Source organism: Hippoglossus hippoglossus, chromosome 11 (assembly GCF_009819705.1).
Source record: "Hippoglossus hippoglossus isolate fHipHip1 chromosome 11, fHipHip1.pri, whole genome shotgun sequence".
Taxonomy (NCBI): domain Eukaryota; kingdom Metazoa; phylum Chordata; class Actinopteri; order Pleuronectiformes; family Pleuronectidae; genus Hippoglossus; species Hippoglossus hippoglossus.
In genome coordinates this window covers 6,464,661-6,488,783 of record NC_047161.1, presented here as the reverse complement: position 1 = coordinate 6,488,783, position 24,123 = coordinate 6,464,661, and the positions used below count along the sequence as shown (strand labels likewise).

General features: G+C 42.8%; 3 protein-coding genes and 1 non-coding gene across 8 annotated transcripts in view; all 4 read right to left on the bottom strand.

Moving 5' to 3' along the window:
• Positions 1-66: 66 nt before the first annotated feature.
• On the bottom strand, positions 67-2,839 carry rps27.1 (ribosomal protein S27). 2 transcript variants are annotated; one of them, XM_034600092.1, is made up of 4 exons: positions 2,721-2,839; positions 1,673-1,781; positions 1,464-1,574; positions 67-311 (listed from the first exon to the last, which is right to left on the bottom strand). In XM_034600092.1, the coding sequence occupies exons 1-4, from the start codon at positions 2,724-2,726 to the stop codon at positions 283-285; spliced, it is 255 nt and encodes an 84-aa protein (XP_034455983.1). In that variant the 5' UTR covers positions 2,727-2,839; the 3' UTR covers positions 67-282. The 2 variants fall into 2 exon arrangements, with proteins under 2 accessions (XP_034455983.1, XP_034455982.1); XM_034600091.1 differs by lacking the exon at positions 2,721-2,839 and adding an exon at positions 2,425-2,520.
• LOC117771189 lies at positions 596-725 on the bottom strand. Its single transcript, XR_004615541.1, has one exon. It is a non-coding gene; the product is annotated as a small nucleolar RNA SNORA35 (small nucleolar RNA).
• A 4,754-nt stretch (positions 2,840-7,593) lies between the features above and the next one.
• On the bottom strand, positions 7,594-12,942 carry lrrc71 (leucine rich repeat containing 71). Of its 2 annotated transcripts, none has more exons than XM_034600089.1 (17): positions 12,804-12,942; positions 11,878-11,916; positions 11,661-11,801; positions 11,420-11,527; positions 11,099-11,174; positions 10,929-11,003; positions 10,772-10,840; positions 10,476-10,635; positions 10,302-10,385; positions 10,090-10,164; positions 9,641-9,745; positions 9,489-9,546; positions 9,332-9,405; positions 9,201-9,227; positions 8,996-9,110; positions 8,171-8,262; positions 7,594-7,917 (listed from the first exon to the last, which is right to left on the bottom strand). In XM_034600089.1, the coding sequence occupies exons 1-17, from the start codon at positions 12,868-12,870 to the stop codon at positions 7,792-7,794; spliced, it is 1,491 nt and encodes a 496-aa protein (XP_034455980.1). In that variant the 5' UTR covers positions 12,871-12,942; the 3' UTR covers positions 7,594-7,791. The 2 variants fall into 2 exon arrangements, with proteins under 2 accessions (XP_034455980.1, XP_034455981.1); XM_034600090.1 differs by having other exon boundaries at positions 8,996-9,107.
• An 838-nt stretch (positions 12,943-13,780) lies between these two features.
• Positions 13,781-24,123, bottom strand: part of ash1l (ash1 (absent, small, or homeotic)-like (Drosophila)) — a 28,674-nt gene continuing 18,331 nt past the window's right edge. For 2 of the 3 annotated variants that reach the window (XM_034600083.1, XM_034600082.1), the window contains exons 16-27: positions 23,604-23,770; positions 23,153-23,305; positions 22,744-22,798; positions 22,256-22,388; positions 20,330-20,596; positions 19,877-19,963; positions 19,700-19,790; positions 19,162-19,300; positions 18,856-19,028; positions 18,381-18,547; positions 17,371-17,857; positions 13,781-16,254 (exon numbers count right to left, since the gene is read on the bottom strand). In XM_034600083.1, the coding sequence (XP_034455974.1) occupies positions 16,163-16,254; positions 17,371-17,857; positions 18,381-18,547; positions 18,856-19,028; positions 19,162-19,300; positions 19,700-19,790; positions 19,877-19,963; positions 20,330-20,596; positions 22,256-22,388; positions 22,744-22,798; positions 23,153-23,305; positions 23,604-23,770 (2,011 nt within the window). In that variant the 3' untranslated portion in view covers positions 13,781-16,162. The remainder of the gene's footprint in view (positions 16,255-17,370; positions 17,858-18,380; positions 18,548-18,855; positions 19,029-19,161; positions 19,301-19,699; positions 19,791-19,876; positions 19,964-20,329; positions 20,597-22,255; positions 22,389-22,743; positions 22,799-23,152; positions 23,306-23,603; positions 23,771-24,123) is intronic. The other variant, XM_034600084.1, reaches the window with a different exon arrangement.

Here is a 24,123-nt window from a genome sequence, read left to right as displayed (position 1 = left end):
TTGTTAAAATACTGTCTTCGTCTAACAGATTCTTGCACATGAACAGTGAAGTCACCACATACGAGCTGCTCTTTTAGCCAAAACAATTTATTAAAGAGAGACCGGGTTGGAGGGTGGAGTTACAGCCACAACCGATCTGTCAACATGAACATTGGAAGTTCATCTGCCGTCCGATTCGTCTTCGTGCCTCGTTCTTATCAGTTCGGATCAGACAGCTGGGTCAAGATGCTGATATCCACCGGTCCATCCCCTCCTCTCCCTTTTCAGCGCCAGGGACAACAGCTAGTGCTGCTTCCTCCTGAATGAGCACCCTGCAAGAGGAGACAATGACAGTCAGACTCACAAAAGAGAAGCCGTACAGTACAGAAAAGCTGCACACGCACACTATTGTGTCACATAATGCTGCGTCATGTGACTGATTAGGTCGACACCTCTTCCTGCGACTGACTGACTTTACTGTGCACGGAGAGAAAGTCACTGAAGCGACAGCAGAATCTACACAGAATCTAAACTGAAAACTATTATGTGATGAAGATGAAACGAGTCACACTGACTTCCTCCATCAGCAACATCAGACCTGTACAGTAACTAGTGTTAATGTTCTCAGCCTTCGAAAGGGGGGAGCCAATGGTCTAGCTCAACCCTTCTGCAAGCTGAGGTCAATCTGGCACTGGAATGAGATTGGAAGACCACGAGAGAGGAAGTCCAGTCACTTGGCAGTGCGGCCAACGTCACACACGTTAAATACACTTTTATCTGACATAATATTTAAGGGTCTAAAAGCACCAGACAAAGAAACAGGTGGACTTTGAGCTACGTTAAAATAAATCTGAGTGTTACCTGTTGTGATGAGATAATTAGGTGACGTCAAGTCAATTATTCCTCTATCAATGGAAGTCAAGTGAAGGTCCTGATTGGTTGATGTGCTTAATTATAGTATCCGGATGTAATGTACAGTTTAATCCTGTTTTTGTATCTCCTTCCACAGTTTTAACATTACATTGGATTATATACGGGATGATAATTATTGTAACCCAGAAAGGAGACTCCTGAATTGGATGCGTTTGGGCTCAGATCACCAACTGCCTTCAGTTTACACCAGTTGATGGACTGAGAAAAGGACTGAGTGTCCTGACGCTGGATGATCTCCACACAAAAGCACATTTTAGGACTTTTGAGGCCAAAGATCAAGATGATATTGTCGTTGAAGGTCGTAAATGCACTTTTACAATCGGCCCAGAGTATCTTCTTTATAAAAAGGTACTGTAAACACTTTTTGAGGCCTGCTTATTCAAGATTAACACTGTAGAGTGAATCTCACGTCCCTTTAGATAAATATACTGTGTCTCAGCAGCTGATAGAAACTGGCCCGACTTCCGAGTTCAAATGCAGCACATGACAACAACTTGTGTCTTTGTCGGTGCGAGTCTGTGCCGACACATTCACTGCAGGACAGTACTGACCCTCTGTGAGACGCGCTTTGCCTCCAGTGGGCTGACAGAGAACTGTTGAGCAGCCCACACACAGCACCACTGTCTGAGCATGGCTGAACACCGTCGTGATCTTGTAACATCCTGGAAGAAACCAAAAGACACCGGTTACCAACTCAATCTGAGGTGAATCAACACATCACAATGACAGCACAAGTGTCAGTGCATCTGCAGATCTGTACCTGGACACTTCACATCCATAAAGTAGGAGTTTGGACTCTGGACGAGACGCTTCTTCTTGTGCCTCCTCTTCTCCTCCTCAGGGGATGGATGCAACAAGTCCTTTGCGAGCTGGATTCAGGGGGAAAACAAAGGAAACGTCAAGGAGACTGATGTGAACATTTTAAACTCTGATCAGTAGGTTTAAAGATGTCCCAATTTGGCATCAATAAAGTACATGTATATCTAAAACTGGAAGTTTTCGGGGTTCTCCAGTAGTAACAACTCAGATACAAGTATTACGTCACCCACACTCACTGCCCATGTTTTATATTTTTCTACCTCAGAGCTCGAAATGGCGTCTCACCCGAATAACCCGAGTTATTCCGTGCAACAGTAACAAATGTTTACATTAGCCGGCTAGCTATAGTTAGCAAAAGGAGTTCATAATATTAACGGAAATTAATTTCCAATTTCTTATCAGTCAGTTCAAATATTTTCCAATTTGGGATCAATACAGTACACATCTATCTCAAACTGGAGATCGGGCACATTTTCTAACAAAAAAAACGTAACCCAGTTGTGTTGTGGTTGTGTATAATTGTATATTTTAGATTAAATTCACGCCAAGTCGTGTTAGCTTAGATGCTAACCGCTAGGGCTGCTGCTCTGGCCCGTGTCCTCTGATGAGCCAAAGCGGGCTGCGCACTTTCACCGACCCTGGTGGGGGGGGGATTTTGTTTTAAAAACGCATCACTAATCTGTAGAAACGTACGTAAATCACGACCGGGACCTGAACCCAGCGGATCCTGACTGTTCGCGCTCGGGTCGGCTCAGCCCGGGTAGCTGGCTCCATGTCCGCGGTGTGTGCGCGGCCATCTTGTCTCACAACGCGCTCGCAATGTGCACATTTATTTTGTTCAAAAACTGGGACGGAAACTCAACGAAAGCCTCCGGAACCGGCTCCAGGTCCGTCGCTAGCTTGTTACGCACACGTCGAGCCGAGCGGCGAACGCACAACACGGGGTTAAAGTGGAGAAAAAGCAAAGTACCGCGGGCTAAGATACTCACTGGCATGTTGGCGAGGAAATAGCCGTTGCCGAAAAGGAGGCTTCACCGGAAGCGAGGGCTTCATATCGGTGTTTCCTTTGAGCCCAGAGCGGAAGTGACGGCTTCATACTCAACGGCCATATTGGTGAGGTCAAAACCGGTTTTTTTTTAACTTCATTGTACATAATAATTATTTTTAAGATGTGACTTATATGTTTCTAAACTCTCTGTTTAGCTATCTGCTTTGTATTAGAACGTTTTCCAGTGGTAAAAACTGTTTTGTATTTTTCTACATCGGAGCTAAGATAAAAAGTCCTTTATTAGTCCCACTATGGGGAGTTTTGCATTGTTACAGCAGAAAGAGTCAAAAATACATCAACAAGTAATAAGTAACATGCAATACCTAAGTGTAAGGAATATAAAAAAATATATAGAAATATAGAAACACATGAATGTAATTAAACTAGTGTAAAGACGGGAATAAATAATTTACAGTGAATGAATTGCACATGAACCGTTTATATTCCACAGACAGATGAATATTGCACAGTTGAGACAAAACATTTTTTAAACTGCAATCCAATGGTGCTGAATGTGTTTTTTACTGGGAGCAGAGCTGGTTGTATAGTCTTACTGCTGCAGGAACGAACGACCTGCGATACCTCTCCTTCAGACACTTAGGGTGTATCAGTATGTCCCTGAAGGAGCTGCCCAGTGCTGTGATGGTGTCCTGCAGGGGGGGGGGACTGGTTGTCCATCAGAGAAGACAGCCTCGCCATCATCCTCCTCTGTCCCAGCACCTCCACTGAGTCAAGCGGGTATCCCAGCCCTTCTTAAAGAGTGCACTGGCATGATCAGTCCAATCCAGTTTATTTTTCAGGTGAACACCCAGGTACTTGTAAGAAGTCACTAACTCTATGTCCATTCCCTGGATGTTCACCAGTGTCAGGGGAGAGTGTCTGCGCCTGCGGAAATCCACCACCAGTTCTTTACCATAGAATCGCATTCACAGACAGATACTAGATTGGACAGTACAATCACTGATAAACATTAATGCCGCGTTCCAATAATCCTCAGATTTTGTCATTTGCATCTGCAGCGCCCCCTCAAGACGGAATTTCCACTCAGAAGGTCGGAGGAACCTCACCACCATCGACTTCGAAATCCAAGATGGCCCCTCCGTATATCAACAGTAGTTTTTAATGTTTATTATCACTTCTCTTATTAAATGTGTCCAAATACTGTCTGTGGATGTTTTACTACGGTGTTGTGCGTGAAATGCAGCGTAATTCTTTATTATGAACTGTTTTGCTAACAATGGCTAACGTAACCATTGTTCCTGTGCAACTGGAACGCTATCAACTATTCGGGTGTGACGTCCATTGCTGGAAGAGCAATGTCATAGAGAGAGGGGGAGCTAGCTACTGTTGTCCAGCCTGAGCCGAACGATTAAATAACTTTCTGTACCAACTCAAAATACTTTTCGTCTTCTTCTCCTCTTTCTTGCCCAAATTCTTCAGGGGCAGCTGTTCCCTCTCCTGGTCCAGCTGTTTACTCTCCTCGTCCAGCTGTTTCCTCTCCTGGTCCAGCTGTTTACCCTTCTCGTCCAGCTGTTTCCTCTCCTGGTCCAGCTGTTTCCTCTCCTGGTCCAGTTGTTTACTCTTCTCTTCCAGCTGTTTATTCTCCTCGTCCAGCTGTGTCCTCTCCGTGTCCAGCTGGTTACTCTCCTTGTCCAGCTGTTTCCTCTCCTGGTCCAGCTGTTTACTCTTCTCGTCCAGCTGTTTATTCTCCTGGTCCAGCTGTTTCCTCTCCTGGTCCAGCTGTTCACTCTTCTTGTCCAGCTGTTTTCTCTCCTTGACCAGCTGTTCCTTGTTGTGGTCAAGGTCTTTCGTCTCCTCCTTCAACTTTTTTAATTCCCTTCCCCAGCGCTGTGTTAGACTGGTGATGTCTGCCTTGGTGTTCTCCGCCAGAGAGGTGTATTTTGTCTCCAGAGCTTTCAGGTGTGAGAGTTTTTCTGCATCTTTGTCCCTCAGCTTGTTTTTGGCCTCTGCGAGCTGCTTCTTGAGCGTCACAATTTCATTTTCCCACTGATGGAGCGGCTTTGTCAACTGATCCCCGCTCTGATGGTTGATGAGCTCTGTGACCTTGCCCTCTTCCTCACTGAACTCGAGAATGGGCTTGAGGTTGAAGTCTTCAATTCCATGTTTTGAGATGGCCTGGTAGCACTTTGCATATTCTTCCTTGAACTGCCTCTCCCTGATCGATAGAAGTTGCTCGAGTCTTCTGACCCTCACTCTATCTTTACTAATCTTGTAGTTGAACCACGACCTTCCAGCTTCCGGCTGAGTGATGTGATTGCCCATGTTGTTATTTTCGATTTGCCCGATTTGCCCAAAGGCAGTCTGCACACAAGAGTGTTCATTGTCGGTGTTAAATGATACCCAGTTTTTTGGGTTCTCACTTCCAGCCATGGCACTGAGAAATGAAGACTCTTCAGGGAAGTGTTGGTGCTGTGGTCTTTGTAGACTGTCTCTAGCTGCCTGTAGCCGACTGCAGTGAAGTGATTATTTTACACTGGACTGATGGGGGCCTCCTTCTTCTCTAAAGTGTTGGATTATTCTTTTGGTTCATAGGCAGGTGCTATACAGTTGGTTTTGGAGGTCTTTGATGATCAAAACTGACATAGGCAAAGTCTAGAATCTAAAGATAGGATCAAAGGCATGGTTACCATGGTAACAACACGTACAATTCTGTTTACCGAGTAGTGGGCCAAGTATGGGGAAGAGGAGGAAGAGAAGGTGCTCAGCTGGTTCTGTCGAGTCTCGTCGGTAATAAGAGATACAGTAGATGGCAGTAATGAACCTTGACGTTGGTTGCCAGCCGCCGATTAACTGAACTAAGAAGTAGAAGAAGAGGCTTATGTGACTGAATAACACTAATGGAATAATGAGCAATATTAAATATGAGCTTTTTCATTATATCACTATGTGAGAGTCCCTGTGTTTAAATTAGTTCCATTTCTTCCAGGAAAATAGAAGCAAGACATTTCAGAATTACTTTTTTTTTTATACCCTTTGTAGACCCGGTATGAGGTCAAATGACAGTTTATAAAAACTAGAAAATTGTTTTTTTTAAAAGCCCTTCATTATTCCCTGAAGCCCGAGTTAACGTTGTCTTTTGTCTGAGCAGCGGCCAAAAACATAAAATCACAACTTTGCTATCGTACAAAACTGGGAAAATGAACAAATAAAAACAGACCCATTCAAAAATCAGTGCGTGTTACTTTTTTATATTCAGAACTTGGTATGTGACTGTGGTAAAAACTGTTTTGTATTTTTCTACAACGGAGCTAAGATAAAAAGTCCTTTATTAGTCCCACTATGGGGAGTTTTGCAGTGTTACAGCAGAAAGAGTCCAAAATACATCAACAAGTAATAAGTAACATGCAATACCTAAGTGTAAGGAATATAAAAAAATATATCGAAATATGGAAGAGCAATGTCATAGAGAGAGGGGGAGCTAGCTACTGTTGTCCAGCCTGAGCCGAACGATTAAATAACTTTCTGTACCAACTCAAAATACTTTTCGTCTTCTTCTCCTCCTTCTTGCCCAAATTCTTCAGGGGCAGCTGTTCCCTCTCCTGGTCCAGCTGTTTACTCTCCTCGTCCAGCTGTTTACTCTCCTGGTCCAGCTGTTTACCCTTCTCGTCCAGCTGTTTCCTCTCCTCATCCAGCTGTTTCCTCTCCTGGTCCAGTTGTTTACTCTTCTCTTCCAGCTGTTTATTCTCCTCGTCCAGCTGTGTCCTCTCCGTGTCCAGCTGGTTACTCTCCTCGTCCAGCTGTTTCCTCTCCTGGTCCAGCTGTTTAATCTTCTCGTCCAGCTGTTTCCTCTCCTGGTCCAGCTGTTTCCTCTCCTGGTCCAGCTGTTCACTCTTCTTGTCCAGCTGTTTCCTCTCCTTGACCAGCTGTTCCTTGTTGTGGTCAAGGTCTTTTGTCTCCTCCTTCAACTTTTTTAATTCCCTTCCCCAGCGCTGTGTTAGACTGGTGATGTCTGCCTTGGTGTTCTCCGCCATAGAGGTGTATTTTGTCTCCAGAGCTTTCAGGTGTGAGAGTTTTTCTGCATCTTTGTCCCTCAGCTTGTTTTTGGCCTCTGCGAGCTGCTTCTTGAGCGTCACAATTTCATTTTCCCACTGATGGAGCGGCTTTGTCAACTGATCCCCGCTCTGATGGTTGATGAGCTCTGTGACCTTGCCCTCTTCCTCACTGAACTCGAGAATGGGCTTGAGGTTGAAGTCTTCAATTCCATGTTTTGAGATGGCCTGGTAGCACTTTGCATATTCTTCCTTGAACTGCCTCTCCCTGAAGACAGACTGCCTCTCCCTGAAGGTAGACTGCCTCTCCCTGAAGGTAGACTGCCTCTCCCTGAAGGTAGACTGCCTTTTATTGAAATCTGCATAGCCCTCATGGGCATTGACTTTAAATGACGTCTCACTTCCAGCCATGGCACTGAGAAATGAAGACTCTAAAGGACAGTGTTGGTGCTGTGGTCTTTGTAGACTGTCTCTAGCTGCCTGTAGCCGACTGCAGTGAAGTGATTATTTTACACTGGACTGATCGGGGCCTCCTTCTTCTCTAAAGTGTTGGATTATTCTTTTGGTTCATAGGCAGGTGCTATACAGTTAGTTTTGGAGGTCTTTGGTGATCAAAACTACATAGGCAAAGTCTAGAGTCTAAAGATAGGATCAAAGGCATGGTTACCAAGGTAACAACAAGTACAATACAACGTCATCTTTTGTCTGAGCAGCGGCCAAAAACATAAAATCACGACTTTTCTATCGTACAAAACTGGGAAAATGAACAAATAAAAACAGACCCATTCAAAAATCAGTGCGTGTTACTTTTTATATATTCAGAACTTGGTATTTGACTGTTCTCAGTCTTTGTCCTTGGTGTAAATTCTGACCATCAGCAAAACCAAGCAGTAAAATGGATCCGTAAACAGGCATCTGGATTTTAATTATAATAACATTGTCCTGCTGTTCAGCCACCGGCCTTTTATTCCCCACAAGACTGCTGTATGCGACGTAGCAAATTTAAACCACAAGTGGCCCCTGTCCCTCCTCTTCTCTCTCTTCACAACCATTTCTTCTCTGGTATCTGAGTGTCATCACCTCCTTTATCTTCACATAGGTCTCACACTCTGGTGGGAAGCTGTTTCTCTGAGAGAGAGAGAGAGAGAGAGAGAGAGAGATATGTAAAAACTATTTTTGAACATGTTACATATTTTTTCTTTACAACCTCTGGTGACACCCACAGAATATATTGCGATCCCCAGATTATGAATCACTGCTCCAGAACGCACGGATCACATTTACTTGAATCACATAAAAAAATTATACTGCCATGAAAAAAAAACCCTACTTTAATTGATAATAGATAAAGAAGACGTTGAGTCGGGTGAAAGCAACACACCTGCAGACAGAGACGCAGCAGGCCTCCATCCTCACCCTGCATCCCCACTGACGTCAGGAACAGAGGCAGCGACCGCTCTGTGATTCTGTTTCCTACAGATATGAAGGAAAGTGAAGAGTCCCAGGATTACTTACACTTCCCCATAGCTGAAGATAAGGTGAAGGAGCCACGTAGAGAACAACCCTTGTTTGTAGTTTTATTACAGCGTGCTTATTACATTACAATCTACGTTCATTTTGAAGCATGGCAGAAGCAGTGTTAAATAAACGTTATTATAATTAGGACCTATGAACATATTTAAGATCCACTAAAACATTTTAAAGTATTTAAGACTTTTTAAGGGCTAAAATTCAGATGATTCGATTTTACACCTTTTAAGACCTTTCAGAAACGGAGTGTTAAAAGTCCTGTTGAGGTTTCATTATTTATTTTCCTCAGAGCCATGTGGGAAGTAGCTGCACGTGAGCAACCAGCTTGCATTAAAACCCTTTATCAATTAATCATTTAATGAACCTAATGTGAACTGTAAATAATAAATCTCCAAGTTTTAACTTCCTATATCTTGTTTTGTTTTTATCTGAACAAATTACAATAAGAAAAGTGTCATTATTAAACGTTGTATATATATATATATATATATATATATATAGTAGAAAATGTAATATTACCATGGCCTTGAAAAGGAAGTCGTTGCAAATAGAGTTTGTGGAATTCAGAGCAAAATTGATGATCCACAATAATCTCAATTGAAAATATGTGAGATGTCATAAGATAAGATTTGTCTTTCGAGCTGAGACAGTAACACAGCCACAGTCACTGACCGACCTGTCAGGTTGAGGGAGGCGAGAGTCGTGTTTCCAGGCAGAAAGAGCTGCCCGTCCCTGTGCTGCAGCGACTCGTCCAGCAGGGGGTTCCCCATCTCCATCGACTCCACCTGCTGCTGGAGGAGGAGCAGAATAAATAAACAACAGCAATCTGCTCAAACCTGAGTCATTATCAACACCGACATTTTGGCTCAGAGGAAACAAACCTCATTCAGGGCTGTGCTTGATTTAACCTGCAGAAAAAAAGCCAAAGCGAAGTTATTAAAAGCTGTTGACTGTATTGTGCATGTTCCCGTTATGACTTGATCCACAGATTCAGAAAGCATGAGTGTGATACCTCCTGTGCACTCGGTTGTTTCTCTCTGTCCCCGGGCTTCCCACCTTTACTCGGAGGTGCCTTCACATCAGAGGCTAAGAGAGATTCAGAGAAACAGCCTTGAAGCGATAATCACCCCTTAGGTCATAGAATAATAAAACAAGTGTTTCTCTGTTACATTTCTTGTTAGACTTCTCTTTGCTGGTTGCGGGTTTCTCCTCTTTTTTGGGTGCCTCCTACAATTCAACAGATATCAATAATCAATAGTACAAGATTTACAGAAGGTAGCAAATCAAATACTTTGGAATTAAACCAATGTTGACGTGTTACCTTTTTTTTGGACGTGCCTTTGTTGTCCTCTTTCAGTGAAGTGCTGCTGGGAACCAAGGGAAGTTGGTCAGTGGGCGTTTGGTCAGAATTGACCCTTAGAGATGTCTGCAGATATAAAGCAATAAAAATAATTACAAAGTGTTTAAAAGGTTCATAAAGACAGAAACAACATATTTCTCACTCACTCTTAGTGAAACGTGGCCAGTGTTGGATAGTAGCTAAGTACATTTACTCAAGTACTGTATTCAAGGACATAATAGAGGTGCTTAGATCAGTATTGGCATTTATGCAACTTTCAGTTGTGGAGCTCAAAGAACTGAAAAGCGACTCAAAAAAATACCTCCACAGGATTATGTGATTTGTGTAAACTCCTCACTATGACCATTTCTCTCGATGACTATGAATTTTAGGGTAGGTAAGTTATCAATGTTTGTCACTACAACACTTACAGACTGAGATCTTTCCAGAAGCATCTTCCTTCTCTCCACAACTTCGTCATGAGTCAGAGCAAAGTCGCCAAGTACCTGCAAAGAGAAGTGGTGAGCAGTGGATGCTTATTAACTTACATGATAATGGCCCGATAAGCTGAATTTAAAACAACTTAACTACCGATCTAAATGCATTATCTCTCAGGTTTCAAGACTTTAATGTAAAAGGATACCGCAGCCAGATGAGCAGCTCCCGAGTCTCCAATCTGATTGTTGCACAGTGAGAGGAAGAGCAAAGCACGATTCAAGCGCAGGCCCTGAGAGGGACGACAGGACAAAGACAGAACCTCACTGGTCATGAGGGGAACACGTGGAGGGACTAAGGAGCCAGTTCTGGGTTATTATACCTGAGCGATATGAGCAGCACCTGCATCACCAATAGAATTGAATGCCAGGTTGAGTGACAGCAGGTTCTTGTTAGACGTTCTGGTTGTTGAGAGCAAAGACCCAATCAGACGAGCGCTGGTATCTCCCATCCGGTTGTTTCTCAGGGACAAGTGGGTGAGGCTTGACCAAAGAGACACACACAGAGGAATCAGGCGTGTTTGTGCTTCTGTTTGTGCTTCTGTGTGTGTGTGAATGCACATCGAGGTTTATTTGCTCTGTGTTGCCATGTGAAGTGTGTAACTGCTTGGTGACTCACACGCTGTCTTCAGAGAGAAGACAGTGGAAGCAGTGTTCAGGCAGAGTGTTCCCTTCTAATGACACCACCCTAAAAAAGAAACAAGTACAACAACACCGTGATTCAGGGAGCGACAAAACAAGGACTCACCCAGTGAACGACAACAGAGTCCACTCACCTGAGGCTGGAGCACAGTGACGCTGTGTTCACGAGGGAGGTGACCACTGGATCCGTCAGTCCCGCCTGCCAAAACCTGCGAGCACACGAAAAACAAGAAGACAACAGTGAAAGCTGTAACCTTGTTCCATGTGACAAGAGAACACCTGTCTGCAGCAGCTCATTACTCACTGCAGGCTCTGGAGGTGGCTCAGGGAGGGAAGCATCTTCTGTAGCACTCTGGCGATCTGCTCATCCACCTTCCATCCTGTGCATATTAAAACATATATTATATTATATTATATCCGTCCATCATCTATATCGCCTGAGGGTCGCAGGGAGAGCTGGAGCCAATCCATGCTGATAAGGGGCGAGAGGTGGGGCAACACCCTGGACAGGTCACTACCATATTTAGAAACTCAAATGAGACTTTTATGAAAATGCATACATCATATGTCAAAGCAAGCGTGAAATATGGTTATGAGTATTTTTTTTGCCGTGTTTGATTCTTACCTGAAACCTTCACGCTCTTGGCACAGAGGGGGTCGTCGTTTTCCAGCTCCACTTGAAGACGTGGCTTAGACCAGTAAGACGTGTCCTTTATCTGGGAGGGGATGTCCACTGAAGGAACAGTTTATTATACTTTCAGACTTCCTATATAACAATCTATTAGGTACAATACATTAAATTGTATTTCCAGTGTAATGAATGCTCCTGGTTTTTTAAGGTCTTCTCATTCAAAGCTGTTATTTACTTGCATCCTCTCCTTCAGTTTCAGCCGTGGAGGAGGAGGAGGCTGGTTGCTTGGTGCCGACAGCTGGGATACACCTCAGGTCCAGAAGAGCACAAAGCCCAGGGAAGTCGATCTCCACGTTGCCGGTGCACTGATATTCATCTGCGGGATGGAGGGTTTACAGCTTTAACAACACAACACTTAGCGTCTCCAGAGACAGACTGATAACGTCACTTACCAAAGGTCTGAGCAGGTAATGTTTCAGATGGAGTCTGTCCTGAAAACAACAGGAAGACTAGAGTTTACACTTAATCCTTTTATCAACCACTTACATGTAACAGAATAGAAAATGAATGAGACTGGTATTTAATCCCGTGACAATGATACAAGTCATGTAATAATGCTATTAAGATGACTTTGTTGTGATTATTTGAACACAACTAATTATTTCCATAGGTGGGAGTATTTATGAGTATTATTGCACTTACCGAATACGATCTTCTGTTAAAGCCATTCGTTACTTTATTTTTATTTATGCATCCATTCTTTATAACTTATATTCTTTATGTTTGTCCTCTCTTTACTCTTTGCAACAATGTGCCTGTGCCTTCTCTGGCCTTGGGTTCTGAATTCACGTTTTGTTATTTGTATTTATTGACTTTTAATCTAGTTCTGACCATTGTCATCATTTCATAATGTTTTATATTACTTTGTTGTTACTCTTTTCTCATGTGTACAATTGTCAAACGTGCATTTGTGTTCTTATGTTGTCGTGTGATCTTCAGATTAGCTTTTGATCATCTCCTGTTGGTTTCCTTCAGTTTTTCATTTTAAACTTGAAAAGCACCTTGTAAATAAATTTATTGTTGTTACTATCATTATTATAACGATTATTATTATCATTATTTTACATATTTTGTTTTTCTATCAGTGTACATTTCATCTGTTTAACCATGTTTGTGGTACTTTCATTTGCACTTTACAGACACTTAAATTATTTATTTTTTATGCTACTTTTCACAGGGAAATCCGTATTTATTAAAAAATGAAGTGTCCTGTACTGAACCTGCTGTCCCCCTAGACACGGACACACGGGCAGTTAGCTCCAGGCTAACTGCCAGTTCTAACTAACACAGACTGCAGATGACAGACTGTTTATCAAACCTGTAGTTTTCTCCTCCTCTGGACTCGTCTTGTCCGTTCTGTCCTTCACTTGCTTCCTTCTGGACATTGTTTGGTCTCAGTGTGAAGTTGAACTCGTTGAGGATCGTTTGCTAACAACATGAACCGCTGGGACGTCGCTATGGCAACCAGCTACGAGTTCACGCGAGAGTTGAGGGGAGGTCACGCCCCCTTCTCTTTCATTCATTCATGGTTTTCCTTTTCACAGGTTGAGTTTAACTAGTAGTGCACGTGGGTTTGTTAAGAATTATTAGAAAATATATTTAACCAACATATGGTCTTGAAAATCAGCTTCTTATAAATTTATAGCTGTTTTGAGGCTTATTTATTATTATTATTCAGAATTTATGTAAAACTGTTGACTCTAATTTGTTTGTGAATCGTTGGATCATTTAGTCACAGACAGAAAGTTGATCGACAGTTGTAGTTTTCCAGGCTGGGAGCTGGTGGAGGGGGAAGGTTTACTCATTCGTCACAGAGGAGATCAAGTTTTCATTTCACATAACACGAGGCTGAACTTTCAGGAGACGGGACAGTAAACACCAGACGGAGGGAAACGTCTATCTGTCGTGTTTCTTCACTTTCACAGAGGCTCTGTCAGATAAATTATACATGTTTCATCAATGAATTGTGTCTAAAAAGGTTGTTTGTGACATAATAGATAAAGTAGAATTATAGGGGAGTTTTTCAGCAAGATGAAAACTGCGTGTATAATTCAATCTGATTATCAGCCTCATATTTAGAATTTCTTAGACTTTTTGATTCCTAAATGTTTCCCTCTACAAAGTCCAATGGCTTTGATCAACCAACGAACATGTAAAGTATCTATGTGTCATGATGCTACTTAATGTCAGGATTATAATAAAATGACCATGTCTTCAGATTACTCTCAAGCTGCACATCTATCTGCATTTCTGTGTTTTCTCTATAGTAATAAAAGTACAACAACATCAGGTGTATTCACAATAATGTAGTGCTTTTTATTAAAAAAACAAACAAACAAAAAAACAAATATAAAACAAAAAGTAAAAACCAACAGCATTTTTCATGACTTAAGAATCATAATTACAAACTTTTAAACGAGTGGAAGAAGTATTTTTTTTTGACAAACTGTACACATCACAAAATGTCCGCCAGTCTGCCATTTACAATGCTTGCATCTTATTTTGTGATTGTCTAAAAATAACTAAACGAATCACACAAAAAACACACAAATACAAGTACAAGCATCATACAATGACCGCTATCACGAAACGGAACCATTTCCTATTTGAAAGAAAAACGGAAAAACAAAAAATAATAACATGATATCGGGCAGACAGCGTTACTTTTGTTTCTGTCGCCGTTTTAAAAATATCATAACATTTTTATGTTGGTTTGTTTTTTTAGTGTTCAACACTTTGCAGCAAAAAAACAAGGAGTACATTTCTCCTTAAAAGTAAATATTATTAACAATATTCAGTGACAAGGTGTCTTGCTGAGTCACTGTCATGTCCCAATGCCTTCGTGTCCGTTCCGACATTCCTCTTGTTCATGCAGTACATAGATGAATTTCATTTATAGGCAACGAAAACTCCGCTTCAGTTTTTACGTCGTCAGGAAATTTACGGTGAGATTTTCTGGACATTTAAAAAAATCATTTTTCCTCCGAGCTTAAGTGTCTTCATTATAGTAATACAAACGGAAGAAATTATAATATTATCATTATTATAATAATACATTTAGGGCTGAGTCCTGTACAGTACAATAATAAACAAAATCCATTTTCAAGATATTGCTTTTTGGAGACACTCCTCAATGTAAAGTGTATATATTTACATAACTTGGCACTGTACAGCTTCCCGTTCCCTCTCGACCGCCTCTCCCTCAGTGTCTCATTCCTGTCACGTCTCTTGTCAGTTTACCGCACGGGGACATTGCAGGCTTGTCCCTTTTTAGCAGAGGCATTTGGGGAAAAAAAAAGAAATCTCATCAAATATCACAATTTCCTTTTTGAAACATTCTCCATGGCAACCAGGAACATAGTCTAAAGACAAGAAAAGATGCTAAGTCCCCGTCCCCTCCCAATATACAGTATACACCGCCCCACCCGTCTCACAGAATATAAGAAAATATGACCATCACGATACATTTCATGTTAAGTATTGTTTTCCATAGTTTTCTTAAAACTGTTAATTGCCATCGAGCCCTTAATTTTTTTTTCTTTTTTTTTAAAAAGGTATATTTTCAAGAAATCTGGCAGAGTACAGACACACAATAAAAGTGTGTACGCACGCACACACTCGCACGCAAGGCCGCCGGAGAGCACAGCTGTGTAAGGCGTTACTGTTAAAGCCAGTGTCCCCCACGCATGCCTGATTTAGTTAAGCTGGTGAATCATGTTACTTCAAAAAAGAGAGGGGCCGAGCTGACTGCCTCACAAGAAAATAAAAAATAAAATAAAACCTCAACAAGACACTTTGACTGACTAAAGCGCACACTCAATCTCCCCCCCCCGCCCCGTTAATAAACACGCCACCCGGCCTCTTCTGTTCCTAAATGAGCAACTACAGTATAACAGGGAAAAGATAATAGACTTTTTTAACTCGCATTTCATTTTTTTTCTTTTTTTCCAGACTGCATCATCAAATACTGTGAGAGTGTTAGTGTGTTTTCATTATAGATACATTACACAGAGCTTCACAATATCCATGGTACCAAAAGTGCAGTTCCACCGCCCTTGTTCTCTTTCTCATGAGCAGCATCTGAGCACGCTGCTCAACTTACATTTCTACGAAGCCACGCCCCCCCCACCCTCCCCCCTTCCCTCCGGTCCCGGCGCTGATCTTCTCTTCTCTCGCTTGTTTGCATTTAGTCATTGCAGCATTGAACCGATTCTCCAGCATTCACATCACCACTGAATGAAAGGAAGAACCGTCCCTCTCTCCTCCCCCCCGAACTCCGTACCACTTGTTTCAATTCATCCGCCCACGTCTGTCACGTTTCAATGCATTTAAGTGCATGGGTTTTTCTCCTATGTTCGTTTTTTTTCTTGAAAAACAGGTTTTGCATCAAACTACTTAAATAAGCAAGAAGTCTGGGTTAGCTCTCTCTTCGTGCTCCTGGAGAACTTCGGAAAAGCTAGAACTGCCACGGAGTCAGCGCTTCCAAACCCCCTCCACGCTCTCAGATTAGAGATGACAGTCTTGGAAGAGGTAAACCGGAAGAGGCCCCCGAGGGATGCATTGTGGTCCTTAATGGTCAGGAACCAGCAATGCTCATCTCCCCCTCTTGCTTTCGCTCCATTTTCTGCACTTGCTCACAAGGTTAAAAGCAGTGTGCTTGACAGGCACGTAGCAACGTTATTTCCTCCCCACGAAATCACCGAAACCAAGCGTCCGTCGCCGTAGCCGCCGCCCTGCGCCCTCCTCCAAGAGATAGCTGACATCTATGGCTGTTGGAAGAACAGACAGAGAAAGAGAGGGGGGATTAGGAGCTTGGACAGAAACAGCTGACACAGGGTGTTGTATCAAAGCAAAGAAAAGGTAAAGGTGACTTTTCTGTTATTCCTACTTTAAAATTCAAGTGCTCAAAAGTCTGACAGAGTCAGCAACATCCAGGAAGCCTCTGGAAACTGTTCCTGGAGTTCTTTTTAACTCCCCGAATCCAGAATTGAAATATTTATTTGTTCTTGTTGCAATTTTTCATCCACAAACGAATGTTGTTTGCATATAAACCTGTTTGCCACATTGGTGAGTAAACTAAAAACATGAAGCCCAATTAAAAAGTTCACTGCCCTTAATCTCCTCCTTAAACAAATAGTTTGCCTGTCAGACAACAAACACTTGACCCATGTTTGAGGCCATGATGTATGTATCACATTCCCTAACCTGTGAGAAGTTTTGCTTGGTTTGATGTGTAGCCTCCATTTGTCTGCATAGGTTTAAAACTTGGCTTTGTGGTGTTGGTGGACTTTCGGCTTTGTAGACAAAACGATGCCATTTTTCGCTTCTTACTTCTGCTTTGTCAACAAGTCGTAGACAGTTAAAAACTTGTGTTAGCAGCGATGCCTCTCATCAGATGCTTCTATGTAACATCAACTCATAGGAAACACAGCTTGTATTCAAAAACTACCAATACTAGTAAATACTTGGGTACTGTAACGTTTAACGGCATATTGGTCTGGTATTGGTACCTTGTGTAACGTTTAAATGTTAAGAATGGGGATTTTCAACAGCTTTGTTACCATCTACATTATACGTGAAAAAATAGATAAAGGATCTTTTTAGTAACAGTATCAGTAAATGAAAACAACTTCCTCTAACAAAGTACAGGAGGAAAGGACTTGGACGAAGCAGCAGACATCTGTTAGAGTGAAAGATGTGCAACATAAAAATGAATGAAAGCTAAATCTGATTTTGATTCCTTGTCATCCCACATTCCTTTTAAATCGAAAATCTTGATCATTCAGAAAATGGTGATAAAATGCATTATCCAACATGTTTAAAATGATAAATGATGTCACAGCAAATGATTTGAGTATTTAACCCTCATTCATTCGTTGACCTACCCCCCTGCTTTGTTCCCGGTCCCTCACCATTCTTGCTGGGAGTTTTGTGCAGCAGATCCAACAGAATTTTGTTCAGTCGGTCCCTCTGGGCCTCCCTCCTGCCCAGCACTGGGTGGTGTAACGGCGAGGATGCTGAGGAGGACGGGAGTTCAAGCATCTCTCCGATCCTCTCGGCGGTAGCCTCTTCCAGCTCCTTGCGCTCCGCAGCCTCCTGTCCTTCCTCTTCCTCATCCTCATCATCTTCATCCTCCTCTCCCTCCCCTTCCTGCTCCGTTCTCCTGGGCTTCACTGAGTTCACTTCAGGATCCTCCGTAGCCATGTCCATGTCGTCCTCCACTCCTCTCCCTTCTTCCGTCTCCGGTGGGAAGTCGTCACCCCGCTCGCAGGAAGAGCCGTCGTCCTCGCCGCCTCCAGCTCCTTTCGGTCGTTCGCTCTTCCAGGCCGAGCGGCCCCCGTTCCTCTTGTAGTTGTCAGGAACATAATGAGGCTGCAGAAAAGTCAGAATTACACTCGGTTCAAATAATGTTTGTAAAAAGTTTCATGCAGCTGATTTAGATTTCAGATAGTGGCAATTTGTGAATAATGAATGAAATCAATGCAACACAGTAAAGAGACCACAGAGGAGTTTTGAACAGTTAAAGTTTCCTGACACAGACCTAAACTAATTTTAATGTCTTTTTCGTCTTTTAGATACAAATAACACTGGACACAATGTCGTCAACATACCAACAGCAGTGACAAAATTACAGAACAGGTTTTTGATGCGGTTCCCTGCAAGCTCTTGAGGTTTTTCTCCGTTTTTTCTGGTTAGAAATACCTTCACCTGTTATTGTGTTACAGGAAGTCTAAACACTGTCAGCAAGATGAGCCGCCCTTGCAAATGTGCCTGGGGCTGTAATATTACCTCCGCTCTTAAAATATCCTTCAGTGTTTAGTAATCAGCTACAGATGCCAACACAGCAGCTACCCGCCCTGTCAGGAACAAACCCCCCAACCCCCATTACGCTCACCGAGAAGTCTCTTTTAGGCGCCAGCCGCTTGGGGAAATGGTTGAAGGCGTATAGCTTGGTGCAGACTGGGTAGCGGTTACGATGGATCTTGTAGAACAGGTGAGCCGACTTGTCCAGGCGGTAATCGCAGATGTAAACATCCTGCTCTTTCACGCCCTTTGGCCGACCTGTATGAAGAAAAGGACATTTTTATTAGCAAAGAACTGCTGCAGTTTATGTCATTTTAAAATACTTTTTCTTTATAAGCACTGTCCTACTTCTTATCCATAATTACACACATTCAGCCTGTAAGGAGCTTTAATCAAGCAACACAGGAACCTGAGCAGTAGCTCTTCAAAGAATTAGTCCGTCACAGAAGATGCAGTGAGTCATACATATGATGAAGGTTTGTGTGTGTGTGTGTGTGTGTGTGTGTGTGTGTGTGTGTGTGTGTGTGTGTGTGTGTGTGTGTGTGTGTGTGTTTTTTCCCCCTCACCCTTGCAGTAAGTGTAGAGATCGAGGACACAGCAGGTTCCCACCACTGACTCCAGGGGGATGATCTCGTAGAGCGGCATCCGGAAAAGCTCATTCTGGTAGAACCGTCGTGATGGAGAATGATGTGTCTCGTGAGGACGGAAGTAGTGGTGGCCAAAGGCAAACCTCTCACCCCTTTAGAGATGGAGCAGACAGGGACAGAATATTAAACACTTTGACACAACTCAACACCCAACAATGACAAGCAATTACAACTTTATCTTTCTCACAGTCAGACATGTGTAGGGCATCATCTGGTTGAACTTACTTTTCATTCTTCCAGAGTTTCTCAATTCGGAAGATGTCAAGCTTATCTCGGTTGATGTGGGACAGGAGACGGTAAGACTGTCTGACAGGCTGGCCCTCAGGTGTGCGTCTGCTGTCTCTCATCAGATACACACAGTCGCCTGCACAAGAGACACACACTGACTTGTTACTTGTCTGCAACAGTACATTTCACAGGAAATTGACTGCTTAACATCCAAGTCACTTGACAGATAATTTGACAACTCAGTTCAGTACTTTGGAGAGGATTGCTTTGTCATGAAAGCATCAGAATGAAACTCTGTTTCTGACATTTCTGGTTAAATGTTTTGAACCAGTTTAACCTCTGACCACATGCAACACACCCGCAACCTCACATGGAGTGATGTCATGTTACATCACTGCAGCAACGTTAGGAGTTAAACCACTGGAGGTCAGCAAACTCAAGATTTTCAAGAGCTGTTAAAATGCTCTAAAAGTTGAGAGCCAACCTTTTTCAGCATTTATGAGTTCATGACTGCAGGTTTCAAGCGTTTCTTTACCTTGATGTAGCAGCAGTTCGTCTCTCAGGAGGCAGATGTAGTAGATAGAGCCGGCCTGAGCGTAGCTGGGCTGGGGAATCATGGGAACTTCCTGTAATGATGTACAGTAAGTGAGATTAGAAGAGGTCGGTGATCCAGTTCGGTATTCATGGCAGTTTTTTGCAGAGATAAACGTACCCCGTCTACAGGCCGAGGGTCACACTGCTCACACAGGTAGTGCTCTACCTCGGTCTCCAGCCGCATACAGTCAAAGTGCTGCCATACCTGCAATGATAAAAAAAAATAGCTGAAATCACATGTTGTAAAAAATGGGTGGCTGACTTGATTACTCTCCGGCTGACTCAGTTAACACTCAAGAGTTCTGCATCACTGACAAGGACAGAAGCGTTTGTCCTCTCCTAAGAGTTGGTGATTCACGACTGTGGTTGTTCCATCGATATTTGTTACCAGCCTTGTTTTCTTTGTCTAAAAATAAATATACACAAAAGGACCGACTGCACAAAATCTCTTGACAAAGTGCTTCATAGTTAGGTGTTAAGTCTCAGGAGAAACACACTCACTGAAACAAAAAAGGGAAAAGTAAAACTATAGATTTTTTCAGTTGTATGTGTTTGACCCGTTGCTTCTTACCATGCACTTTTCACACTGGATCATCAGTCCCTCGTCCTTGTACATTCCACAGATGCAACGGATGATGTCGTCGTCCTTGTCGTGGGACCCCGGCCCTCCTCCTCCGTGGCCGTGGTCCCGCTCCAGTGAATCCGAGCTGTCGGCCTCGCTGGCAGTTTCGCCCACGATCTCATCAATCTGGACGGCGGCTTCATGGCGAGCGCTGTAGTAGGCTTTCCGCAACCGACACACGTCCCTGCCCACTGATGACTTCCTGCCGTAATATTTCTGGTGGGAAAACAAGACGATCGTAAAAGAGCAGCTACTTCCTTTCTCTGCCAAAAACAATAAATTGTCAGGAAATCATTGTGAATCTGCTACTGAAGGTGTGTTCGGACACACAGCAGGATCTGGCAGACAGCATGAAGAGATGAGATAAATCTTACTAGAATAATGTACATTTGACTCCAGAATTACACCCTCATTGTTCAAACAGTCAGACCAGACTTCTCTGTGCAGAGCAACAGACAATTTGCTGCAGAACAAAGGTCATTGACTCAGAAAGTAGCATTTCCTCTGCAACTGCCAAAATTTCACCTACAGGGGCAACACCCAGCGGCTTTCAACTTAACAATAAACCACATTCCACTCACACATTTTTCAGTCTGCCAAAAAAAAAAAAAGGCCCCGGGACCCTGGGGTCAATCTAATTTAGACGTCCCCATCAAACTTCTATGAATGGGAACGTAAGCGCCTCTGAGAGGTTTCAAGTGGCACTCGTTTTAACTGCTGCGCTATACAGATGTAAATAGAAAGGACCTGCTACGCGTCAGGAGTCATGCAGTTACATCCCATTAGGGAGGTTTTTGTGTGGGAAAGAAGAGAGGGAAGCGATGACTGAGTGGGAGGACGAACGCCTCGGAGCTGCACAGAAACAGCTTAAATTATCATTCTGATGAGGCCTCTTGATTTTGATTGAGCAAAGAATCTGGGATCATACTCGGGAGTTAGTGATGATGAAAACTGGATTCCGCAGCAGCTTTAGCTTTTATGCATTCATCACACATTTGTTTCTAATGATTGTTGGTTAAAAAACACACAGATATGTAACACATTGAGCGTTGAGTTAAAAGAAAAAGTGTAAATTATGATCAACATGACAAATATAACGATGCTGGTACAAATTCATTAAAAAACAGATTTTTAGTTTGTTTGTCTGTTATCACCAGCTTATAGTTTCTAAATCCTTTCCCAGGAGAAGAAAATCCTCTTGAAGATCTCAACCTGCCTAGAAGAACCAAGAACTAAATGTTGTTCATGTAAAACAGCTCCAAATGTAAAATAAATCCCTGCTCCGAAGAAAGTATTCTTGTAACATTTAGGAACTATCAACATGATGATTATGTGGTTTAATAGCATGGATCAAAAAACCCTAGAGTGCAGCTTGGGCCGCAAGTTTCTGTCTGGTAGAAAAAAAGTCCAACCCCAACTTGACAGGCATTCTGTCTTTATGGTTTTGTTGTGGTGTCACAAATCACAGGCATGTGCAGCATAAAATATCAAGAGGGTAGCTCAGCCAATGTGGCCGAACCCGACCTGAACCCACACATCATTTAAAACACACTTCTTCCGAACCTAATATGTGTCACTTTACAAAACAAAGACACACTGAGTGCAACTAGAATTGGGGGTAGACATTTGTTGTTGCTGTTAATTAAAGAGTAAAATAAATAGAGAGAGACAGAGCGAGAGTGGGAGAAAGGGATCAGTGAATGAGAGAACAAAGTAAGTTAAAGGAGGAACAAAACTTCCCTTAAATACTCATCTTCTGGCAGCAACGTGTGCGGCTCAACTGACAGAACGATTTAAATTATGTATGAATGCAGAAGCAAATGCTCTTTCTGCAGTTTTCACTGTAAATAGAAGGGGATCGTCAACGCAGCCTACCTCGGCATTGCGGAACACTTTAAGCATGTCCGTGTCGAACGCTTCAACGGTCTTGTAGTGGCCCGTGAGGATCTGCTTCTCGATGGTGCTCAGGTCCAGAGGGTCAGACACCTTCTCATAGTACTGGCTGTTCCTGATGATACAAACACAGTGGTGTTAGCCTCTGCAAATGTGGCTTTAATATGAAATACACGTCAGGTAGAGCAACAATAAGACAATGGGTCTACAGATGACATGAGCGGCACAGTGGAAATCAAACTCCCAACCACAACGGTGTATGGGCTGTTATTGTTTCGACACAGACGTGATTATATCAATACTGGATGAGAAATCAAAGCAGAGGATGTCATGGCTCAAAGCGTGCGGAGAAAGATAAAGTGTTAGACTATGTGGGCGTTGTACACTGATGGACCAGATAACACTGTGCTGTCTGGAAAACAGTCAAACATTATGAATGAACCAGGTGACATGCGGGTTTAAACTCGTACCTCTTCCGTGAAGGAAGATTCACCAGTGGAGCAGCAAGCGTCTGACCGGCGGAATCTGAGGGACAGAACCACATTAATGTCAACATCTTTTCTTTCACTACATTACCAAAGAGACAGATGAGTTTTAAAGGCCTGTTGAGGTGGAAAGTGGGGTCACATATTCAGCACCATTAACTGTTCTAGAATCAAACTCTACCTTCTCTGTGTGGCACCTGGTTGTTATTATCACTTGTTTCAAAGTAAGAGAAAACCATCCGTTTCTGGACATTGCTTGTGCATGTGTGTGCCAGCGATTGAAACAAAGGGGAAACTTCATAGAGGGCACCAGAATAAACAGACACAGATGTGAATTTCTTTGGTTATCTATACATATTATCACTCTGTATATTCCTCCACTAAAGAAACTGACCCTTGTAGCTGGTGATCATGTCACAAATCTCTTTGAAGATGTGTGCGAGGCGAGCAGTGCGCGTGACTTCTGTGTTTTCCTCGGCAGCGGCGAGTCTCCGCGTACGAACCGACCGTGACGTCTGTAGAGCTGAGAACTGCGTCAGGAACACATCTGGAAACCAGGGATGAACAGAGCACATCAGGCTTTTTTTTATTACAGTTCAGTCACCTCATTTCAGATCGCATACGCTGATCAGTGAATATCTGCAGCCTGTGTTGAAAGAATTCAATCTGAAACATAAGTTATCACTTATTTTGTGATTTAAAATTGAAATACTGATCTGCTCCAACATGTAGTTACATTCTCTGCAAATTGTGTGCAGCTTTATTGCTATAACACGTCTATCACATCTCAATTGTAGCCACTAAAACATTTTTCTTCACAAGCCTCTGCACACCTTTAAACTCACCCGACTTAATGTTGCCGTCGTCGCGGATGACTCCTCCCCAGCGTGTGTATATGGAAAGGCTGCTGGAGTCCCGCTCTCTCTCGCCCTCTCTCTTCAGCAGCTCCTGTTTTTCCCTCATCTTCTCCCAGTTCCTCAGGAGAAACACTCGGTGCTTCAGCACAAAGTTTCTGGTGAGCGAGGGAGAGAAAACAGTGTGAAGAAGACAGCTTGTGAATGTGCGCTCACACCTCATACTTGAAATAGCAAATATACAGATTGCTCTCTGGTGAAATTTGTTTTGATAAATTGGACACTTTAAATACCACAATTCTATCAAGGAAGGCAGCACTAAATGCAATTTCAGATATTTAACCAAGTGCTGTTTTATACTGACATATTTCAATAAGTCATAGTTTGCATTTAAGCTTTGCAGAAATGCAATACAGACAAAACATTGATACAGAACATTGTTAATGATCACATGTGCACATGTTGTGAGTTCTGTTTCTCCTGTGTGTCACTTTGGTGTCAGTTTGTGTGC

What these genes read in the sequence shown, in the direction of transcription:
- rps27.1 (XM_034600091.1), bottom strand. Translation starts at nt 2,505, where the DNA reads ATGGAGCCAGCTACCCGGGCTGAGCCGACCCGAGCGCGAACAGTCAGG. An exon ending in AGGTCCCGGTCGTGATTTAC is followed by an intron (nt 1,782 to 2,424) that starts GTACGTTTCTAC and finishes CCCTGAATCCAG; the next exon opens with CTCGCAAAGGACTTGTTGCA. An exon ending in CAAAGCGCGTCTCACAGAGG is followed by an intron (nt 312 to 1,463) that starts GTCAGTACTGTC and finishes CTCCTCTTGCAG; the next exon opens with GGTGCTCATTCAGGAGGAAG.
- lrrc71 (XM_034600089.1), bottom strand. Translation starts at nt 12,870, where the DNA reads ATGTCCAGAAGGAAGCAAGTGAAGGACAGAACGGACAAGACGAGTCCA. An exon ending in ATTACCTGCTCAGACCTTTG is followed by an intron (nt 11,802 to 11,877) that starts GTAAGTGACGTT and finishes TCCATCCCGCAG; the next exon opens with ATGAATATCAGTGCACCGGC. An exon ending in GTGCTGCTCATATCGCTCAG is followed by an intron (nt 10,386 to 10,475) that starts GTATAATAACCC and finishes CGTCCCTCTCAG; the next exon opens with GGCCTGCGCTTGAATCGTGC.